This window comes from Tenrec ecaudatus, chromosome 15 (assembly GCF_050624435.1).
Source record: "Tenrec ecaudatus isolate mTenEca1 chromosome 15, mTenEca1.hap1, whole genome shotgun sequence".
In the NCBI taxonomy this organism is placed as follows: Eukaryota; Metazoa; Chordata; class Mammalia; order Afrosoricida; family Tenrecidae; genus Tenrec; species Tenrec ecaudatus.
Window position 1 is genome coordinate 3,802,501 of NC_134544.1, and position 22,342 is coordinate 3,824,842.

At 44.7% G+C, this 22,342-nt stretch overlaps 1 protein-coding gene across 2 annotated transcripts in view; it reads right to left on the reverse strand.

Annotated features, from left to right (window-relative positions):
* The window catches only part of ZNF407 (zinc finger protein 407), a 379,519-nt gene that overhangs the window by 203,992 nt on the left and 153,185 nt on the right, over positions 1 to 22,342 (reverse strand). For both annotated transcript variants that reach the window (XM_075533277.1, XM_075533278.1), the window contains exon 4: positions 19,729 to 19,803. In XM_075533277.1, coding sequence (XP_075389392.1) covers positions 19,729 to 19,803 — 75 coding nt within the window. The remainder of the gene's footprint in view (positions 1 to 19,728; positions 19,804 to 22,342) is intronic.

Here is a 22,342-nt window from a genome sequence, read left to right on the forward strand (position 1 = left end):
GCACCATTATCGAAGTTTTCCAGCAAATTACTGAAGTACAAAAACAAGTATTTCTTGCTCTCTTAAGCAAATGTATTCAGATTTTTATATTTATGTGTATAAATGTATGTTCTACTTCATTAGTAAACACTTGAAAATTAGTATATTTATTTTTCATGAATATAGTAAGTTGTATGTTGTTTACCACCAACTATTATGATTAAAAATACTGAGGAGTTATTATTGAGCATTATACAAAATTCTACCAAATAACATATTTAGCAAAGAACAAGAAACTACAGCACTCTCTCTTAACAAAGAAAAAATGGAGTCATATTAAAAATATGGAGATATTGACAATGTTTCCTTGCCAAAAAATTGGACCAGCTACATGATATTGGACACATCTCTTTGAAACTGAGTTTTCATATTCTGAAATTTCAAGGTTCCCTTTAAAATCTGTAAGTCTAGATAATTCTACCATGAGCTGCCCAGCGGCCTGAGGGCATAGTCTACGTAAGCCGCTGATCCTGTGAGGCAGATGGACTGAGGCCTTTGGAAAGCTGACAAAATCTACTTTGCCGCATAAAAGAAGAGAACGTGTGTGTAAGAAAGAAATCAAATGGCCTCTTTAAAACCGTAGTGACTGTGTCTAAAACTGTTAGGAAGCAGTGAATGTTATCCATTAGAAATGACCTCTACACTCCTGGAGTGCCAGCAGCAGCAGCGGCCAGGGTCAGAGACAGCCACCCACAGGAAGGCCGGCCCAGAAGAAATGACCCTGCCCGAGGGAGCACGGTGAGGTCTGGCCTGGGGAACTCAGGGGCCGTGGGCATCCAAGGCAGCAGAAGAGGCAGGTGAAACAGGTGGTAGACACTAGTGATCAACTGACAGATGGGGCTGTTCGAGAAGAAATCTCTGTTGGACTTCAACTCCTAAACCCCTCTCTGGAAACATCTCCATCCCATAAGATTGGCCTAATGGGGCAATACTGATGCTCCATCAGAGCCCAAGCAGGTGGAGTGACCAACGCTGAGGGCAGCTTTCCTTCCTCACACACATCTGAACATCAATGCATGTTCTCTAAAGAAAGACTGGCTCCGCGGAGGTCCACATGTGTGCTGGCACAGACGCTCAGCAGTCTCCACAGCATGGTGCATGGACGTCTCTGTAGGACTCCCTTCACACTGCTCAAAGGAAAGCACTTCTGTGGCCTTCCGGGGGTGTTCTCCCCATCACCACGGAACAGTCACACCCATCGCTAGCCACTGCTGCGGTGGACAAACTGTCCAATGAAGACTGGAACTTTTACAGCAGGTGCCGTTTGTGGTGGAAAGTTAGACGGTTTCCATGAATAGCATGACCAGTAAAGGAGCCATCTCTTTAATAAACAAGTTTTCTTCCCAATGAAGGGACAGGTTTTCTGCACATGACAGAAACCTGGATACAATTGTGAAAAAAATACCCCTTTCCTTCTGAACATATCAAAATAATTTGAACTTGGGAATTTTATATCTTACTACATAGACTTCAACTGCACAAATGACCACTTACCCCAAGAAGACTACATTCTGAATTTTACTTTACCCCAATCTTGTATTTCTAGCACAGGATAATTATTTCATTAGAACTTTTCCAATTTTTAAGTTTTCTCATGTTGGGTTTCTTGAGCAAACTATTTCCTTCTGGACCATTACATGGAGAACAGTATGGAAGGCGGCCCTGCGAGCCGATGCTGGGTTCGAGCGCCAGGGCAGTGGGCAGCTGTGGCACAGCCTGCGCGGGAGCCCCGGTCAGGGCCTCTTCCTTTCAGAGTGCCATCAGTGGGGCTCAGACGCTCCGAGAGCTCTCTGCGCGCATCAACAGCCGGCCACTGTACGGCGAAGAAAGACCATGTCTCCACGCTTCTTCCCTCTGGTGAAGACCAAGTGTAAAAGGGCCAGTCCCTGCGGCCTTCTTCAAGCATCCACCCACCCCCAACACACTGGCTGGTTTTCCCAGAGTTGTGTTCTAGGTACAGGTATTTTTTTCTGCAATTTTTCTGCTTAATCAAAAGGGGGAGAAGTTGGTGCTTTGAAAATAAATCAGTACCAGCTAGTCTGAAAATAAAATAACAAACGTTTCATAAAATACTAACCATCTGTATTTCAGGCTTAATAATGATACTCATACACTGTTAATATCAATAATACTGATAACTAGAATAATAAGCATTGGGCTAATAAAACCTTTTGTGAAATGTTATTTTTCTTGCACAAAGACTGGCTGTTATATAAACAATAAACTAAGAAGAATTAAGTCATATATTTTTGAAAGATTTGATGTGCAACAATACATCTGCCACGTGTTAGTTGTCAACAATGTATGGAATGTCCATATAACATAATTCTAAAAATGACTAAAAAATCATACAAAAGAGTAAAATACACTATGAGAATATACAGGGAAATTATCATTTTAAATAACTTCAAAGAAAATTTGGTTCACTTTTAAGTAATAAAAAATATGGCCAGCAGAATCTCCAATTTCCCATAATCCTTCACTCTACCATAAAAAGCACAAGAAAAATGGGAGGGGAGAGTGGGGAGATACTATTTAGCCCTTAACAAGTGAAAAATCCTAATAAACAAAGTCAAAACATACTATCTTTATCATTTAAAAAGTACTGATGCTGAGTACATATTCCAAGTGCTCCTGAAAGGTAATCCCCTCAGCATGACAGAAGGAAGGCCCACATGCACCCAGAGAGCACACAGAGGTAGAGGCACTCTGGCCTGGCTGGAGACACCTTTCTCATTATGTGCCTACAAATCATGAATTAAACCAGCTAAGGAAGATTCTGCCTTGAAAAGTATAAGTAAAGATTGTGTTATCTTACAGCCACACATCACTTTTTAAGGGACAAGGACAAGAGATCAAAGACAACACCCTGAAGAAATGACCTGTTAGAGGGACAGGGCACAAACTTGTTAGAAAAGGCTGTAACCGAATGCACTGAGCACAACACCAGCCTCCTGAAAAGAAAGGCGTGCGAACGGAGAGCTAAGTAAGGCTTTACTAAGGTGTGGACAATGACCGGGCCATCCAAGGAAAGGCATCCAAGTCCAGCCAGGGCCATGGCTGGACCACGCACAGTGATCACTTTCAGTGTGACAGTGAGGAGAGCTACAAAAGAGTGCACTGCGATATCTTCTGTCCTGTCTCCATGTTCCACTCACTACCAGATGCTATCTCGAGCGAATCAGAAAGCAGTAAGACTGAAAATGGATGACGGAACCAGCACACAACGGTTTTAATCTATCAACTCTCAATTTCCTATGAATCCAACTGGAGTGCTCACTTCTCAGAAAGTCATGACCAGCACCGTGGTTGACAAGATGGCAGAGCGTGCAGCTGCAAACTTCCAGCTCCCAGCCTTTCACCTACACATCAAAAACAATTAAGGGGAAATTGTCTGGAAAACAGGGAAGGATTTAGGGAAACCATGTGGATACGGAATCATGAAAAATGGCAGGATCACTTTGTAACTGCCTTCCTTGTGAGTGCCCGCCTCACCCTGCATTAAGCCGTGATGAAGACAGTAGCCCACATTCCCAGAGCGCCATTCGGGATCCTCGGTCCAGAGGGAGCAAAATGGAGCTGATGCGGAAATCGCTGGACATCAGGGCTACCTGAAAGCCTGTCAAGCTCACAATCCAGTCAAAGAGAAAAACAGGAAAGCACCGCCCCAAATAGTGTAAGAAGAATGACGAGGCCACACTCACCCGGGGAAAAGTGCACTTCACTTCAAGTCACTTAGGAGGCAGCTTATGTCCAAGAAGGAAAGCCAGGCCTGGTGTTTGTTTGGGAAGCAGAGCGACCTGTCGAAGTCCCAACTTGCCACAAACAGCCCTGAAGAAAACCCTGAAGTCTCACCTAAGGCTGCTCTCCATGTCTCAGGGCTGAGGGGCGTGCCACACAGAACCAACAGGCAGGTTGTGAAAGGCATTTTGTCCTTGCTGTTGCTGTCTGTGTGTTTTACTTCACTTGAACTCAAGGAAATGTCTCTTAGAACACTGGATAAGAAAAAAGGTTAAAATACACCCTTTAGGGACAAAGCATGACAAGGAAGCTAGTATCTAAAAACATGTCAGAAAGAGTCACACCAAAGGAATACTACTGGCTCGAACAATTAAAAGATGGAAGAAAAGGGTGGAGGAAGGGAAGGAGGGAGATAAGGAAGGAAAAGAAACCCTATTTCCACAGTGACCACATTTGCAACAATATAAAAAGACTTCTAAAGAAAGAGGTAGGGAGAAAGACCCATTTGAATTAACAAAGTAAGGCAAGATGCCATCCCCAAAGATCATATATTAAATTTACTAGACAATGACTTTTAAGTGTATTTAAAGTGTTTGAGGAAACAGAAAAATATATATGTAAAGGAAATCATGAAAATAATGTACTTTAAAAATAAATAGAAATTACCAAAAAAAAAAAAAAACCTATTCTAGAGCTGAATGAAAAATTAAGCATGTAGGTTCAACATCAGATTTTTCCCAGTGGAAGAATTGATCGGAAAACTTGAAGGGAAAGGCACCAGACAGACACATGCAGTGTCAGGAGCACATGCTGAGTGAGCAGGGTGTCCCTGCGGGGCTGTATCGTGGAGGCCAAGGTACTTGCAGTACGAATCCCAGAAAAGAAAGAAGAAGGCAGGGTCAGAAGTAAGACACGGGGACCTCAAATTCTTCTAGGAAAATGGAATTTAGAGATAAAGGAATTATCCCACAAATATTTTGATGCCCGACCTTATGTGAAGAAATAGTAGCTCCAATTTCCCAAATGTTAAAGGGGATATGAATCTACATATACAACGAAGCACTAAAGAAGCCAAAGAAGGGTAAACTGAAAAAACCTGTACCAAAAGCCAGAGTGATCAAAGTGACAGTCAACGAGGGCCAGGAAAGCAGTAAGAACCAGACATCATACTCATGAGTCACCCCAATTAGATTAAGAGATGATACGTCTTCAGAAACCATGGAGAACCGAAGGCATGGGGATATTACACAAGGAGGTATGCAAAAAGAGCGGACTTTTTTTCTTCCCCACCCCCTCAAAGCTATGTATTTAATTTTTTAAAAAAACAAACAACCTTGTCACCTCCAAAATACTCACCATTACACATCACACATTTGTTAAATCTGCGACTCCATTCTTACAGACTAACTCTTTTTTTTTGCGGGAGTAGAAAGCCTTTCTCTGAAGAGCAGCTGGTGGTTTCAAACTGCTGACCTTGTGATTAGCAGCCCAAAGCATACTCTACCATGCCATCGGGACTCCCTGCAACTCCATTCTTGGAAACATTTTTCAAACTCATCTGTTTGAATGGCTGACAGCACCTCCCTCGTCTTTTTCTTCAACTTTTCTAATCACCTCTTCTAAGTCAGCAAATCTCTGTCCTTTCATGTCCTTCTTCATTCATGGGGAAAAAAAGGTCGCAGAGTAAGGTCAGGTGAGTAAGGTGCGTGGGGCTAGAGAGGTATGCTGTTTTTTGCCCAGAACTGGTACACTGAGATGGCTGTGTGAGCAGGTCCATTGTCATGGTGGCAAAATCAGTCCACCATCTTGCCAGAAACCAGGTCATTTTTGTTGCACTTTTACACAATCTTTTCAGAACCTCTGAATAGAAAACTTGATTAACAGTCTGACCTGGTGGAACAAAAGATGAGTCAACATTTTTGTCCCTTTGGGAAATTGATGGAAATCTAGAGCAAATTTCTAATCGATTGACATTTCATCTTTTCTTGAAACGAGAAAACCTATAGTAAGTTCATCACTTGAGTTTTACCCATAGCGCTGTCCTCGTAAACTGGGTTCAACATCAAAACAGTTTCTGCAGCATTTTTCCAGAGCAGGAAAAAGCATTTCACAGCTGCATGCTATTCTCTTAAATCAGCCATCACAAGAAGCGAGGTACCAGCGAAACTGCTTTTATAAAAAGATTCGCTGTGACCAGAGAACCTACCCAGATGATGCCACTGAGTGCACTAACTCAGAATGAGTTGCTGGATGCTTGCCTACTGGGAAAAATGTGTACGACAAAAAGGAGCTTTTTTCCATTTTGTTTGTTTTGGGGGAGTACACCCTCCTATTGGAATGGGGGTGGCATTCCCTAGAAACTCATGCCATCAAGACAGCCATGATGCACAGCTATTCTGTAAGAATAGAAATGCGCCCCCGTGCGGTTCTGAGAGTAAATCCTTACAGGAGTGGAAAGCCTCGTCTTTTTCACACAGCCCAGCTGGTGGTTTCAAACTGCTAATCACCTCTCAGTTCATGGCCCACCATATAACCCACTGCAGCACCAGGGCTCTGCTTAAGAATCCCCTATGAAGCAAAACTGCCCTTCAAAACTGAAGGAAACGTTCTGTGAACCTTTAAAAAAAAACGTATTGAGAGCTTATCCAATATAACAACAAATGTGCTATCAATAAAAGAATAAAATAGGTAATGGGGGCTTGGAGAAAATTAAATACTTATGTTGATTAAAGGATTGCAATAACAGAGTGAAAAGAGAACCAAAGATTGAAAAACAAAATTTTCAGGAACAATGTATTTTACCTGAAAGCCAAATATACAATATACATGTGACACGGTTAAGAATTCAACAACAAAACACTAAAAGCCCAATCAGAAATTAGGAAATGCTTTGAACATGCATTTCACAAAGGAGGATGCCCAATGAGCACATGGAAAATGCTCATCAGTCAGTAGGAAAATGCAAATCAAAACTGCAATGAGGTAATGCTTCACCTCTACTAGAACAGCAGCGAGCAAAGAAACCAGAAAATAAAATTTAAAAAATCTGTGGGTGACTGCAAGCAAGTTCCCTCAAGTAACGTGTGCTTGTCTTAGTTTCTGGTAGAATGCCTTCACAAATAAAAAAGGGGATTTAGGGGGTCGGGGGCTCCAATTCAATCATATGACATCTGCTAAGACTGTTCAATTCACTGCAGAGACTCTGCTTCACAAGGTCACTGGGCCCATTTGGTATTTTCTGTTTATGGAAGTCTCTGACATTTCTAACAATATTTTTTCATTTAACCTCATGTATGCTAGGGACAAAAAGTAACATCAGGAACACACATAAGGACACCCAGCATTATTCTCAATAGCAAACAGGTACACACAACGCCGGTGCTCCTCAGTGAACTAGTGGGTGAGCAGAATGTGGTACATTCAATGAAATACTACTCAGCCATACAGAGAACTTCCTTGAACGTGCACAAATGTAATGAGCTCGTCAGAGCTGTCGAATGCTGCCATCAGAAAGTCTGCAAGCTACTAGAGAAGCCACTGGAAATGCCATAAAGGCGTGTCTGTAACAAACAGAAATTTACTCTCTCAAACTTTAGGAGACAAAAATTGCATGTTTAGAGCGGCCTCTCTGGTGGGAAGCGCTCTCTCTCTCTCTGTGTGTCTGCTTCCTGGATGTTCGGACATCTCCAGGGGTCACAGTAGCTATCTTCCCCTCCTCTCCCCTCTTCTCTGGTTTGGTCTCTTTGGTGTCTTAAGAGTGACTGTGTCAAGACTTGCCCTTCAACAATCCGGCCTCACTAGCAGAACAGTGAAGCTGCCGGCCACAGAGACTAGAATGTACACTCCCCCTGAGTGTGTAACTCACTCCACAGCAAGCCTTGAAGACATGATGCAAAACAAGTGAATGGCAAAAGCACAAATACTATAGGACCACGCTTACATGAAATTACAAGAACAACTACATAGAAAGGGACCAATCCTTGATAGTGGTTACCAGGCATGGGGGCAGGAGAACAGGTAAAGTATTCCTCTAAGTAATGAGCCTTTCTCTAGGATAGTGAAAAATTTTACATTAGCTAAGGGGAATGGTTATTCAATGTGAACAATATAACTGGTATTGCTAATGTGTGCACCCAAAAAAGGAAAATTGGAAATAGTCTGCTGTATACAATGTTCCAAAAAAATCGTAATACCCCAAACAAATAAAGACAAGCACCTCGTGAGCGTACTTTTGTTTGCTGGATGGTCTGAGGACATGGTTTCACGGGAGAGTTCAGTCCATTGACCTAATCATGTTTTTCAGTTCTGTCTACTATTGTGTTGTTCTGTACTGCCTGTGAGCAGCCATCAACGATAAAATAATTTATCTCCATTTTCCTGGAGCAGCAGTAGGGGGAGGATACCCCAAAATCAAAGGAGGAACTGGGATGCAGGTCCAAGAAGTATAGTCTCTTGGCCAAAAACCAGAAGAAGTGGCTCGTGGCTGGAGACCACGACTAAATGTTTCCTCGGTGCCACGACAGACAGCTACTGATGAGAAGGAAGGTAGAAGGTTTTAAACTCTTTTACATCCATGTGTTTTCCACATATGTTAGACTCAAGGAGACTAGAAGACTATCCAAATCTAATATTCCCGATTTAGATACCGATTAGATTAGATCCCAAATCTAATTTAAAGTTTAAATTAACTTTGAAACCTGGAGCCAAAACCCCCTTAAACCATCGTCAAAGCAAGCAACGGCTTTGCTCAGTGAGTGAAAAGCGCTTTCCCTGAGCCATCGTTTAAAGAAGTGGCTACATGAAATTCAACTGAAAAGAGTAATTCTCCAGCGTAAGTTCAGGACTCAATTAAAGTCCATTAATAGTGGTGGCTAATTTCGGCAGCACTAACTAGAATGATGACACATGAAGGATGTACTTGTCACTGAGGAAGTGCACGGGCATACAAAGTGGGAGGAGTGTATGCTTTGCTTTCCATGCTTCTAAAATAAATAAAAGAAACATTTAAATTTTAACAGCCCCAAAAAACAAAGACAAACGAGCTCATTACCAATAAGACTGTCCAACAAAAAAGGGTTAAAGTAGCCATTCCAGAGCTGAAAATCAAAACAATGAGATCCGTCACACCAGCACTGACAGGAACGTTAAACAGATGTCAATATGTAAGTATGTAACTATACATGTGTGTATGGGGGGGGGGGGAGGAGAACAAATGCCGGAGAGCAGCGGTTCTCAAGCTTCCAAGTGCTGTGACCCTTTAATACAGCTTCCACGTGTTGTGATGACCCACCCCCCAACCATAAAATTATTTTCATTGCTACTTCATAAGTGTTGTTTTGCTACTGTTATGGATTGGGCGACCCTGTGAAAGGGTGAGAACCGCTGCTCTAGAAGGCCCCCAGCCTGCTGGTAAGACTACAAAAGTGCACCAGCTCTGTATGTAGGAAGCAGTACAGAGCTTACTACAACCAGGGCTCGAAATACCTGTGGGCCAGCGCATCCTTCTCCTGGATCAATGCCCTGAAGAAAGAAAGACTGCAGCTTGAACAAACACCTGCACCCCATGTTCACAGCACCACTCCTGACAATCGCACGGGATGGAAACAATCCAGATGTGGGAGAAAGGATCAGCAATCCTTAAAATAATGATACAATTGTGAACTGCCTCATGACAAGGGTGGATGTGGAGGACAGTGTGCTGAGGGGAGCTAAGTCAATCACAAAGGGCAAATGCTGTATGAGAATACTGCTATGAAAGAAAAAAGCAAGACGAAGGGTTTCCCAACAAAATGCACAGACTGTGATAGTTAATGGGGCTGGGAGGGAGTAGGCTGGTGGCCAGGTGTTGGACCACGGTTAAAGGGACGATAGATAACATCCGACAGAGGGGGAAGAGACAAAGAGAGGGAGGGAAGACAGCACAAACTACTGGGAGGTTTGATGCGCTGAATTATAAACTCCCACCTAATACACAAGAAAAAGATTTTTAAACAGAGAAACACAGGGGAAAAATACCTCACGGCCATTGAGTAGATTCCAACTCATAGCAACCCTGTAGGCCAGGGCAAAATTGCCCCTGTGGGTTTCCAACAGGACAAAGAAAGAAGGCCTCATCTTTCTGACACAGAGTGCCCCGTCGTTTGAGACTGCTGCCTCGTGGTCAGAAGCTCAATGGGAACCCACAGTGCCACCAGGGCTCGTTAAACAGAAAAGGGAACTTTAAAAAAAAAGATTTCTGTCCAAGATTCCTTCAGGTTGGAATGAGAAGGCAATAAAGCAATATAAAGAAACAGTGATAATTAACAAAGCTAGCAATGTGAGAAAACATAAAAGCCAATATTATTATATTTTTGGTTTAAAACACTACTTTTTAATGGTCTACACAAGTTATAAAACAAATACATTAAAAAGAATTATAAATGTTCTTGAACACAGAATGTAAAAAGATGAGCAGAGAAAAATATAATAGCATTAAAATTCACACCCATTCCGATGCTTAAAGTCACAGCCTGGGACCTAGAACATTCTCCTGGGCCCAGTCTGGGCCCACAGTAATTTGCTGTCTCCTGCACGTGGGTGGGCCCATGTGACACCTGGTCAACCCCATTCTGTATGTGGTACCAGAATAAGCCTACAACAAAGATCCAGCACCAGACAGTGCTACTGGGGAGAAGCCTGCAGGCCAGGAAAGACCAGGGTCCACCAGTGAAGCTGAACTCGCGGGCCCCTCTCTAGGTGAACAACTCATTCGCTAGGCACTGAGGACGGTGGGCCTCTTGCTGGCCACTGTGCAAGCTGGCATGGCAACCAGCATCGGGTTGTGTGGACAAGGAATAAACCCACAGGCTGACACATTAAGGCAATTCTGTCAATGATCCGAATGACAACAGCAACAAGCTTTCTCGTACAGGCGATCGGCAAGTGCCGGTGCTCTGCCCTGACTGCAATGTGGAAGGAAGGACGGGTCAGTGGAGGACCACTTTCACTTCCTGCTTTGGAAGCTTACTCTTGATTAAGCAAGTGGGCCGAGACCAGGCGGGAGCAAACTGTCCCAGAGAGCAGTTGTGGTGGCATCTACCATTCCCCATCCCAGAGGTGGCACCTAATCTGGTGCTGTGCTTCCTCTGCTAAAAGACACGACCAAGCTGCTTTGAAGCTCCTTCACAAAAAAAAAAAAAAAAAAGATTCAGAAAGGATCTAACTTTCCACAGGAAATTTTTTAATTCCGCAGGAAAAAATTATACTCTCGGACTTATAAGCCACTTCCAAGACACCATGACTATAAAGAACCTCTCACAAAGAGTCGGTACTGTGTAATGAAGCTGTATGAAAGTTGGTAATTAAGCATAATGGAAGGCTGCAGTGAACATATAGGCCTTTGTTCTTTTTAATTCTGGCACTGACTGGGAATTACAGATAAGAGCTTAAGGCATATTTTAGTCAAAAAGTCCAGATGTATGAGTCACGGTGCCCTAGAACTAATGTAAGTAAAACAGAAGAACAGCATACCCAAAAATAGCCTCGCTAAATGGGGAACACTGACATTCTGGACATTTAACACGTGTTTGTCAATTGCTCCGGATCACTTACCAGGTGATTTAAAAAACATAAAACAGCACATATTCTACTACATGTTGGCAAAGACAACTGATTTGTCACATCAAACACCTGATTGCATGTAGGCAAAATTGGTATAGTCACAATAGAAAAAGCACAGTCCACTGTGTCCACAGAATTCAATTTTATCTTATCTCCATACTAAAATGGAGAGGAGGCCAGAGAAGAAAACAGCTGTCATTCAGTTCAGATTACCAGACAGGACAAGCCCTTCATGCCTCCTGGCTAACACATCTCCTTGAAGGAGTACAAGATGACAGCATCACTACATAGGCAGGGTGACTGCCCTTCATTGGGTTACCTTCTTTTTTCACTGGCTGGGTAGGGGGGCATGGGGGTGGAAAAGGGAGGCGGGGCAGTTGTGGGATGGGAATATATATGCTCTATTCTCATGTTCCACAGGAATATGAAGTCATCATTTGAAAAGACCATCCTGGAAAAGGCTCCCAGGTACTCAGGCTGTGCGTTGAGAGAAGGAGTTGACTTGAAATGAAAGAATCAAGCTTTTTAAAAGGATGGGGGAGGGGGGCATTTTGTAAAAACGGTGACACGTACAACTATCAGGTGACAATCCCTCAAGTATAAACACAACAGTCTCGTGTGAAGTGGGAAACCTACTGTTTTTCCCAATGGCAGCTTAGATGCCAGGACCCAGGGGTCAGGATGGGGCACCGAGGTGGAACACCGGTTTGTCTTTATAACCAGCCCCTCTGCATGGCCAGATATGACAGACAGCCTCCTCCAGGGGCTAGTGCCTCCTCGCAGATGTGCCTGCACTCCCCCACCCCTGTCCCACGACCACCAGCTCTGCTCTCTTCAAAGGACTGCCTCTTGGACTGTGTATTGTTCCACACGATCACAATTGAATGTTCCGGAAATCCCACGCTTGGCAATGTTATCCATAGCTTATCATGATCCACAAAGTTCAATGCTTTTTCACAGGCAATAAAATAAAGGTAAACACTGGTCTGGTATTGTCTGCTTTCAACCAAAATCTAAATGACGTCAGCCAGGGTATCCCTAGCTCCACGTCCTCTCCTGAATCCAGCTTAAATTTCTGGCAGCTCCCATTTTATGGAATGCTGGGGGAGGGGGGGTGTTGTTGGTGTTTTTGTTTTTTTACTGTGATGTAGGCTAAGGGGTAAACATCAGATCAATTCAACAATTCATCTCATTGAGTACAATATCCACAATCTCTTAACACATCTCTTAACCCACTTCCTCACTTGTTTCCTGTTTCCATTGCTCCTTCTCCCTGAGCACTGCTGAAGGTTGCCTTTGGGTGAGTCCCACCCTTCGGGTCTTGAATGGTTGATTATTCTGGAAGGCACCGACCTCATGAGCGCTCCTGCTCCTCTTAGAGACCTGTCCAGGATCTGCTGAACATGGGAAGTGAGCTCACTGCAAAACCCTAAGGGCCACAGGGTTCAGTCCCACCAGTTTTGGTCTGACCACTAAGTCTGGTCTCTTTTAAAACTCATTTAAATTCTCGTGATTTTTAGTTTTGTTCCACCTTTTTCTTCTGCTCTACCCAGGACATTCAAATGTAATTCTTACACAAGGTGGGTAAAGGTAGCTGGGCAGCTAATAGTTCTGGTCTCAGAGTCACGGTGACGGATGTTCCTGTGGCGCATCAGTCCACGGAAATAACTTTCCCTGCTTCTTGCTTTCCCAGGACCTGGTGAGACCAAGAGTTTCCCCTCAGATGCCTTCTCCAGACCTTTTGAAAAATGGCTTTAATCACTACTCACCAAAGCAGGACACAGAGCATTGTCTTTGTAGACTAAGTTCTGCCAAATGGCTTTGGTCTTATCAGAGACCATACTCCTGAAGGAGCCCTGGGACCCTCAGCCCAGTGACTCAGGCCCTCAAGCTGTTTGTGTCTGTAGTAGGAAGTTTCCCTATAAGACCAGCACTGAGCAACTCACTCTGAGTCAGTGCACCCAGGGGCGTTCTCCTGGGAAGGTTCGCTCTGGTCACAGTGAATTTTTTCATAAAGTAGTTTAGTTCAAACCTCGTGGTTTTGTGAAGGCCAATTTGAGAGAGCAGCTGCAGCTGTGAAATTCTGTTCTGGAAAAATGCCGCAAAAACTGCTGTGATATTGAACACAGCTTACAAGAACAGCACTTTGGGGTAAAAAACCACATGTATGAGTAATTTTCTCATTTCCAAAAAGGTGAAACGTTGACTGGTGGCAAACCTCGCTCTGCACATCTGTCAACTTCTCGAATGGACAAAAATGCCGACAGAATCCATACACATATGTTGGAAGACTGACAACGGACCACTGAAGAGATGGGGAAGTTATATGCACTAGCGTGGATCTTGGTTGAGTGAATTTTCACGGAATATTTGAGAATGAGAAGGGTAGCTATGAAATGTGTGCCTCGGGTCCAGCTGACCAGGAAAACCAGTGGCTGATGGAAATATGCCGTGATGTGACAAGACATGGTGCGATTCTTACAATCCAGAAAGCAAACATTCATCAAGGCAGTAAAAGACACCGTAATCACCTCACTAGTCCACCCCCCCCCAAAAAAAAGCAAGTGAAAATCAAAGATCAAGACAGTGTTCATTTGGTTTTTTTGATGTGAAGGTGATAGTGAATTTGACGTTCCTTCCACCAGGTCAGACTGTTAATCAAGCTTTCTATTTAGAGGTTCTGAAAAGATTACTTAACAGTGTGAGACAAAAAGGCCCAATTTCTAGCAAGTGGGGGACTGGTTTTGCACTATGACAATGCACCTGCTCAGGTGGCCATCTCTGTGTACCAGTTTTTGGCAAAACACAGCATCCCTCTTTTGCCCCACGCACCTGACCTGGCTCCATTCAACTATTTTTATGTAAGAGAATGAAAATGGACATGAAAGGACAGTGATTTACGGATGCAGAAGAGGTTAAAAAGGGGGGGAGGGGGCGGGAGGAGGTGCTGTCAGCCATCCAAACAGATGAGTTTGAAATGTCTCCAGAAATGGAATTGTAGATTTGACTAATGTATTCAGTGTCATGGAGAGCACTTTGAAAGTGATATGGTTGCTTTATAAAACAATTTAAATACATAGCTTTGAAAAAAAATTTCCATTTTGAAGGGAGAGTTACAGTATTTACCTGTATGTCACAGTATTTACCTCTGTTGTCTTTAGCTCCTGCATGTCTTTCAGTATCTTCTCTTCCTCCAGCACTGTTTGCCTATATCCCTCTCACTGCATAAAAGATTAGCACCAGATCCGAGAAGCCGTCACCTAGATTCCACTTGCACGCAATGGCAATGACATTGCTCAGCAACGTCCATGTTCTGTTGGCTCACCTTCCTCAGTAGTGGGCATGGATGGGGGTGGCTCATCCCCAATGTGAGCTGTCTTCCACATGTTGGCACAGATGATTGAGCACTTCAGCGTGTATCTGTTTGCGGAAACACCCGTCGCAGGTTTCAGAGCAGAATCACTCCACGGCGTTCTCGTTGGTGATTTACCAACCTTTCTTCTGCGGTGCCACGGGCGGCGTAGGCTCAAACTGCCATCCTTTAGGTTGGAGTGGAGACAAAGCCACTTGTGTGACTCAAGCAGAGTTCAGTCACATTCTATGAATCTATTCTGGGAAAAGAAGCATTCTGATCCATGTTTATTAAATGTACCCTACCTGCCCTGGCAGAGCTTCCACAAGAACCACACAAGAGCACCCACATAAACTTTTCCCAGGACTGTTGTGGGCGGGATGGTATTTCACACTTCGTGTTCAGAGGAGGAGGCTGACATCAAAATGCCCAAACCAGGCAACAAGGTGAAGATTTCCTACAAAGTTAAGATGTCGAGGAAGCCAGCCAAAGAGAGGAAATAAAGGGAGGAGAAGAGAGGGTCAGAGAGCATCAGGCCACGTCCCCACAGACGGCTGCAGAATGCTCGTGGAGATGCGAACTGAAAGGCAGTAACTTGGCCCGTGGACTTCCTGAAGCCTCGTCTTGTGAGTGATCTGGCACAAACGCAGCACCAGATCGGTTAGTCTTTCTGCTCACCAACGAGCCGGGTGAATAATATATATGAATGTGAAAGGAGTATTCCCTTCGGTAAGATGAAAAGAGATGTTAAAAGTCAGAGAGGTAAATGCCAAAGCCCAAAATTCACAGAAGGTGAGGAGCCTAGCCAAATTCCAAGACCCAGTGAACCCGCAGGGGTCCAGGCCGGGAAGTGGCCAGCAGCCCAGCTGCGCTTGCTAGGAGCCTGCAGCTAGATCACAGTGGCCTCCCACCACAACACTGAGACTTAGCGACTGAATGCTCACTCACATGCTCTCCAGGAGGTGGGGAACTTCTCCACGCCTGGGCTCCAGTGTAAATGCCTTAGCGAGCGGAGGAGCTGTCGGCCTTCCTCCAAGGCCACTGGGGGATGTCGCCCATGCCACCAAAGCCGTGAAAGGATCAGAAAATCTGAGGGCTAAGTGTGCCCTCTCATGCCTACACAGTCACTCAAAACCAGCAATTATTCCCGTTTCGTGTTCTCGTGCCAGGCTCCTTCCCGGGGAGGACTCCCCAGGGCTGGTTGGGATCCTTGTGGGTAAGCATGCCGAGGTTGGATCCCTACCAGCAAATTCAAACAGCCATACAGATGTGCTGGGCTAGCATGTTACAAAGAGAACTGCTTATCTAAAAGAGGGAATACTTTAGAATAAGCTTGCAATTAATTAGACCTTATTATCTTCTAATGAGAACTGAATGGCTATATTTAGTTGTTTCTATAAGTGTACAAAACTTCAGAAATACTGTGGTGCACCATGTTAAGGGAAGTTAATGCCAATTTGGGGACAGAAATTACATTTTTGCAGCCCGTCATCACATTCAGGTGTTCATGGAGTCTCAAAAAATACATTTGAAATTATCTCCTTTTCTGATAAGCTGACAAAATGTACTGGTCCATCAAACTTGATAGAACAAGTAGATATGAATTTATTTTTAATAGACTACCATTTTTGTATATATCAGTCAAACCACAAAGTCTAAATACCTGTAACAAAATGCATTCTATTAAGTTGACTGTCACTGCCTACATAGCAAACTTCTACTCCTATTTGCTATGATATGCAATGCATAAGAGAGGAGACTCAAATTCAAAACATTAAAAAGTAAACTGATTATATTGTCTTGGAGAAATTAAAACATTGCAAGCTTGCAAAATTATAACCAAGGCATTAATGTTTTAAATAGGTAAGAAAAAATGTTTAACTTAATTGAGAGAACGTTATGCCCAAAGTGACGGTTCAATGTGCTGATGAAGAGTTTCTATGCTTCCTTACCCATGAAAAGGCAGCTGCAATTCTCCTCCCAGGAGAGCAGGGGGAGGGAGCGAGCAGTGCTTCACACTGCTTGTGCTGGGCTAAGCCACTCACGTCTCAGCCATCATCATCGCTGGAAGCTGTTGGAATCCCACCCAGCATGTCTAGGCAGTGAGGCAACTGTTCCAAATAAACAGATAAGCTTTAGGCTGCTAACTGCAAAATTGGTAGTTCACGTCCACCAGCCACTCCATCAGAGAAAGTTGAGGCTCTCTGCGTTCATAAAGATTTCCTGCCTCAGAGACCCAACCCAGGGTCAGCCTGAGTCTGCATGGACTTGGTGACCAGGATTTGATTTAGAAACAAAGGCAATATTGACAGGAAAAGTTAAATCATGGGCTTTCCAGCACTGAATCCCTCCACAGAGGTCTCCAGCAGATGAGTTGTGAGGACAGAAAAGGAGTGAGTATCTGAGAGTGGACAAAGGCAGCAGCCATTTCTGAGCCTGAGTGCTGGTTCTATGTTCCAGAGCTGGGCAGGTGGGCAGAGGACACGCTCCAGGAAGGCCCCGGAAAAGGAAAATGGAAGGCAGGGTCAGCCAAGCCACTATCAAATGCACAGAGAGCCCAGCTTCCTCCAGGTAAAGACACCAACAGGAAATGGGTGAGTAATACTCTATGTTTTTTAATCCTACCTTGCCCCCCCACCAATTATATATTTGAATTCAAAAGGTATACAGCCAGCCTTCTGTACCCAGGGTTCTGCATTGGAACATTCCATCAGCCTTGGCTGGAAAATCAAGACATCCGTAGCACAGTGGGTTACCCGCTGCACTGTTGACACGAGTCCGCAGTTTGAAATGACCAGTCCCTCCAAGGGAGGGAGAGAAGGCCCTCTCCTCCACAGAGACCAGGTCCCTGGTCCAATAGGGTCCCTGTGAGTCGGAATGTACTCGGTGCCGGTGAGTGGTAAGAAACCTAGAGATGATTTACGTATGCAGAAAGATGTGGTAGGTTCTATGTAAATAATTCTGCTATTTGACCTAAGACACTTGGAACCAAGCCCCTGCAGATACTAGAGGGCACCTGCACAGGCTCTTTGTGTTCACTTGAGACAGATGGTTTTCTTTCAAATCTATCTACATCCAACACCCCTCAGGGTCCAACAAGTCAGCAGAACAGTGTAAACACTTCGTAGTTCTGAGATGCGAAGCACATTACTGCATCTTCCTGAATCTCAATCTGTAGAACTATAAAATTTGAATAATAATGCCCTCTGATAAGGTCACAGAATGAATAAGAGAAGGCATGTCATTGCATATTAACCACAATAATTAAAAATGAGATTTTGCTCCATTTTCTTAAGGCTAATGAAAGGCCGGTCAATTCCCAATTAGTCCTCAAATAATATAATTCTTTAATCTTAAAAGTAATGTACGGACAATGTGTGTAACACACACATACTGGGACTGGAACTGAATTAAGGACACCTCTCCTCTCTGATCGACACGGCTGGGTTCCCAGGCCCAGCCGCCGTGCAACAGCTGGTATTCACCAAGGTGGGGGTGGAGGACACGGGATGACATCGTCATCTTTGGTGATGCCCCCACCTTGTCCAGCACCGCCTGCAAGAGTCTTCGGGTGTTTTGCGGTGCACAGGGCATAATAGGTTCTCCTTCCACATCACAACTCCCTACTTGGAGCCTGTCCAGTGGGGTGTCGTGGGATATGGCCCACCACCCAACCTGGACAAGGGACCCACTCACCCCACAGACCCAAATGGCCTCCCCTCAACAGCCTTCTGGGCACCTCAGCCCCCACTCCCACCCCCCGTTGAGGCCCACTACAGAGCAAGCGGAGAGGTCTTCCCTGGTTGGTCAGCCACCTTCCCGTGAGTGATCCTGGCCACTGCCTGAGTCTCAAGTATGTCACTCTGGGTGGCTCCAGGAAGGCACTGTAGGGTTGGGCGTGGACCCACCTAGCGCCCACACTAGTGAGAGCGCCAGCTGGAAGCGCTCTCAATGCTGTCACCCTACGGGTCCCGCGGTGGTGGACAAGTGAGGAATAGGAGCATACACAGAGACCTGTGGCAGCCAGAAGGTCCATGCGAGCATAAGCCACACCCCATCAAGGTCAGACAGCATACGGAGCCACAATCCACCCTGAAAGAAACAGCGCACCCAAAGTCCTTCTACTCACAGAAAAGGGGAGGTTTTTTTATAAGTCCGTTATGCACCCACACCTAGGGGCATGCGTCAAGGCCATGGGCTCGGGGCAGCAGCCCAAACTGCCTCTGTAAGGACAGGTGACACTAACTACAAAGCAAGGTTCCTGGGAGTGCTCAGGGAGCTGGGCTGAGCATCCCGCACGGCAGGGCTGCAGTGACGAAGCAGGCATGTTTGATGGCATGTTTGAAAGCCAGAAACTCGGAGAAGTGGCCGTGCTCACCTGGCGAATGCCCCTCCCCCAGATCTCAGTGCCCCTAAGGTAATTAAGTCTCCATGACGAAGCTAATTAGGAAGGAGTAGCAAGAAGAGAGGGAACCTGGCAGTCAGTGACTTCACAATTGTCATGTTATTTTTGATGACATGGCAACTGTGGCATTATTTGGGGGATGACACAAGATGTGTTTTTTTGTTTTAATATTAGCAATGTATAATTCTACATTAATAATTCAAAGAACCTTACATTAGAAACCCAAAGAAAAATACAGAAATAAAATGGACTAAAGTATCCTCTTAAGCCTGTGTGCCTAGGGCATGCTAGGGAGTCTCTAGGGGTTACAGGCTTTGAAAGAAACACTTCCAAAAACACGTCAGTCATGCCATGGGCCCCACATTTCATGTTTGCCAAGTCCTTCCCCATCTTTGTAGCGCATCCCGTCAAGGGTTAAGCGGTGGCAGCCAGTGCTCACGGGGCGGGGAGGTGCGGCACAGGAAACCAGCCAGCCAGCAGGGCAGCTCACAGACAGACACAAACATCTGATGGCCTGCCATTCAGTCAACAGAGCCTATGAGAAATGGGCCACCGCTGACATGAGGTCGGGGCACGGGTCAGGTGAAAGTACCTTTCTTTCGGGGTGCCAACTCCATGTTTGCCGAGTAGATGAGTGTTCAGGTGCTTCTTCATGACAAATGCCACCCTGAAACAGAGAACACAAGGACACAGTTACAGAGGCCACCTGGGATCGCTCAATCCTGCATGAAGCAGCTGAGCGGGGAGGAATGGCCTGGCTGGGTGGCGGCAGCACATCAACACCGGGATGTGCCAGCCAGGCATGGATGCCCTGCTCATCCCTGAAGGAGCAGAAGGGCCTTCTCTCAGAATCCCAGGGCACCAAAGAGACCACCACCTCTCACACAGGACCCTGTCAGGGACCAACCTTGCGGCAGCAGCCCTCTGGTCACCCTCAGACCACCGAGCAACCCCACAGCATGGCCGGCAAGGTCCCCGCCAGTGCTCACACCCCAACTCTGGATGCATTTGAGAAAATGTCACTTTATTAAATATTTCAGGGACTGTAAAAGTGAAAATAGCTTCCATGAAGCTTCCTTGAAAACATGGCCATGATTTAAAAGGGGGTTTTTAATGATGTAATTGTTTATGGAGTCTGCAGCAAGAAAAAAAAAAGTGCTTCAACGCCATAAAGGTATCAATGCCGAAAGACACGAGAAAGCCACACCTGACATGCTACCTTTTTTAACACACCAGTCCATTTAGCTAAATCAATTCTGCTGGCATAAATATGAAATGCAAGAACCCAGAAGCCAGTACCCCGATCCCCTGGATCAGAGTGCAACATCAATATCATTACGTCATGTGAGAATCTGAAACAATTTACATATCACTCAGAAACATCCGGCTGAAATGGCTGCCTTGATGAGGTGGAGAAAGATTTTTTTTTTAACGGTTGTATCTTTCAGTGTAAGGGGCTTGCAAACATTTTTGTTAATTATGTATTACAGCTGTCCTTCATAAAGTTAATTACTAATAGCTGAAAGGCAACTGAATCTATTTGCATATGTACATGAAAGGCATGACATATGCAAAAATATGAGTTTAATTAGCATTCTATGATATGAAGGGCTACAAATCAAATTGGCATGTTATAAGATTCTTAACATTAAACACAAAATTCATCTGGACATGTTTGCACAAGTGCATGGCAGACTCGCATGGCGATGCGGCTGAGAGGCATGAGAAAAGCCCGGAAAACAACGGGTCCCAACAGGGCGACGGCGTCTTTCCTTTCCACCTTGGATCCATGGCAAGAATCTCCACGAATCTTCCAAAAAACCCAGTAGTGCGGCTCAAACAACATATTTGCGCTTTGAATGCTTGTACCTCCATTATTAAAGCAATGAACGTGTACGCCTGGAGAGGAGCACTCTGCCAATCTGCTGTGCGTCCGCAGCTTAGGACCAGACGCAGTTCACAGCCACACCTAACGGGTGGCACCATCAATCCACGGAACGGAGAGGTAACGGTTTGGAGACAATCAAGTGGCAATGAGAACCCTCAGCAAAAATACAGCGAAAGACGCTCTACATTCGTTTCTGCTGCATGGGAACAAACAATATGACTTTTCATTTTCTTCAAAAAGAATTCAGCAACAACAGCAGTCCATTTAAGTCATAACTTCCCTATTGTCCTCTGTTTCCCTATAATTAAAAAAACATAAAGCGAATCCAAAGGAGCAGAGGTTAAAAACCCAAAGTTGCACAACGCAGCTTATTTGCATGACCAAGTGTAATTTAAGAGATCTGAAGTTGGAAACCACAGTGTAGTTTTAATAGAGAGAAATTTTATTAATTAAAATGTCTGAGGTCTAAGAATTGAAGTGAAAACACTACACTGTACAGGAGGAGCACCATGAAGCAGAGAGGGGGGGGGGGAGAATGTTTATCTAATGCAACACAGAACATTCCCACCAAGTGTCTACTAAGCTGCATCCATCGAGGAATAGCACTTTGTTTTCATGACAGCGAAAGAGAGGAAAATAAAAAATATATAATATTAAATACAGTTCAATTATATTCGAGTCCAAATGTGTATTCCTTATACCACAGAAGGAGATGAGGAATTTTATTTCAAGCATGCATGACTGGCATAAGCTCACAGGTCCATCTTCATAGTGTCATTCAATTTAGCCATATTAATGGAATCAGTGTAAACATTTTGTAATATTTTCATTTTTTTAAAATTATAACCCAAATGCCATCAGAAACCGAATACAAATAATCGCCATTCTGAAAAGCTCCCTAGTAGAAATGCCAGGCCCCTGATGAGGGCTGGTCCCTCCTATATGGCAGGTCCTCGTTCATATTTTAACTTAATTAACAGAGTAAGGTGGGGGAAGCAGTCTTCGGTGTGGGGCTGCCTGACCTGTCTGGGTCATGCTCTGTCCCTAGTGGTGATGTTTACTTCTCCAGCTCTGGCAGCTCTGTCCATTCTGGTGTGTATAGTTTTGGGGACCTCATGTCATGGGGACCACTGTGCACATGGCAGAAGAACAGGGCTGGTGCCCACAGGCCTGAGCCATACTGCCCAGGGAGGGTGCCAGTCAGCTCAGAAGAGGGGACAGTGACGGCAAAGCCCAGGAGCAGGATGTGAGGGTCAGCCAGCATTGGCATTACAGGCTCCCAGACATGTGGCCGCTCAGAGAAAACCCTGGAGGCCTG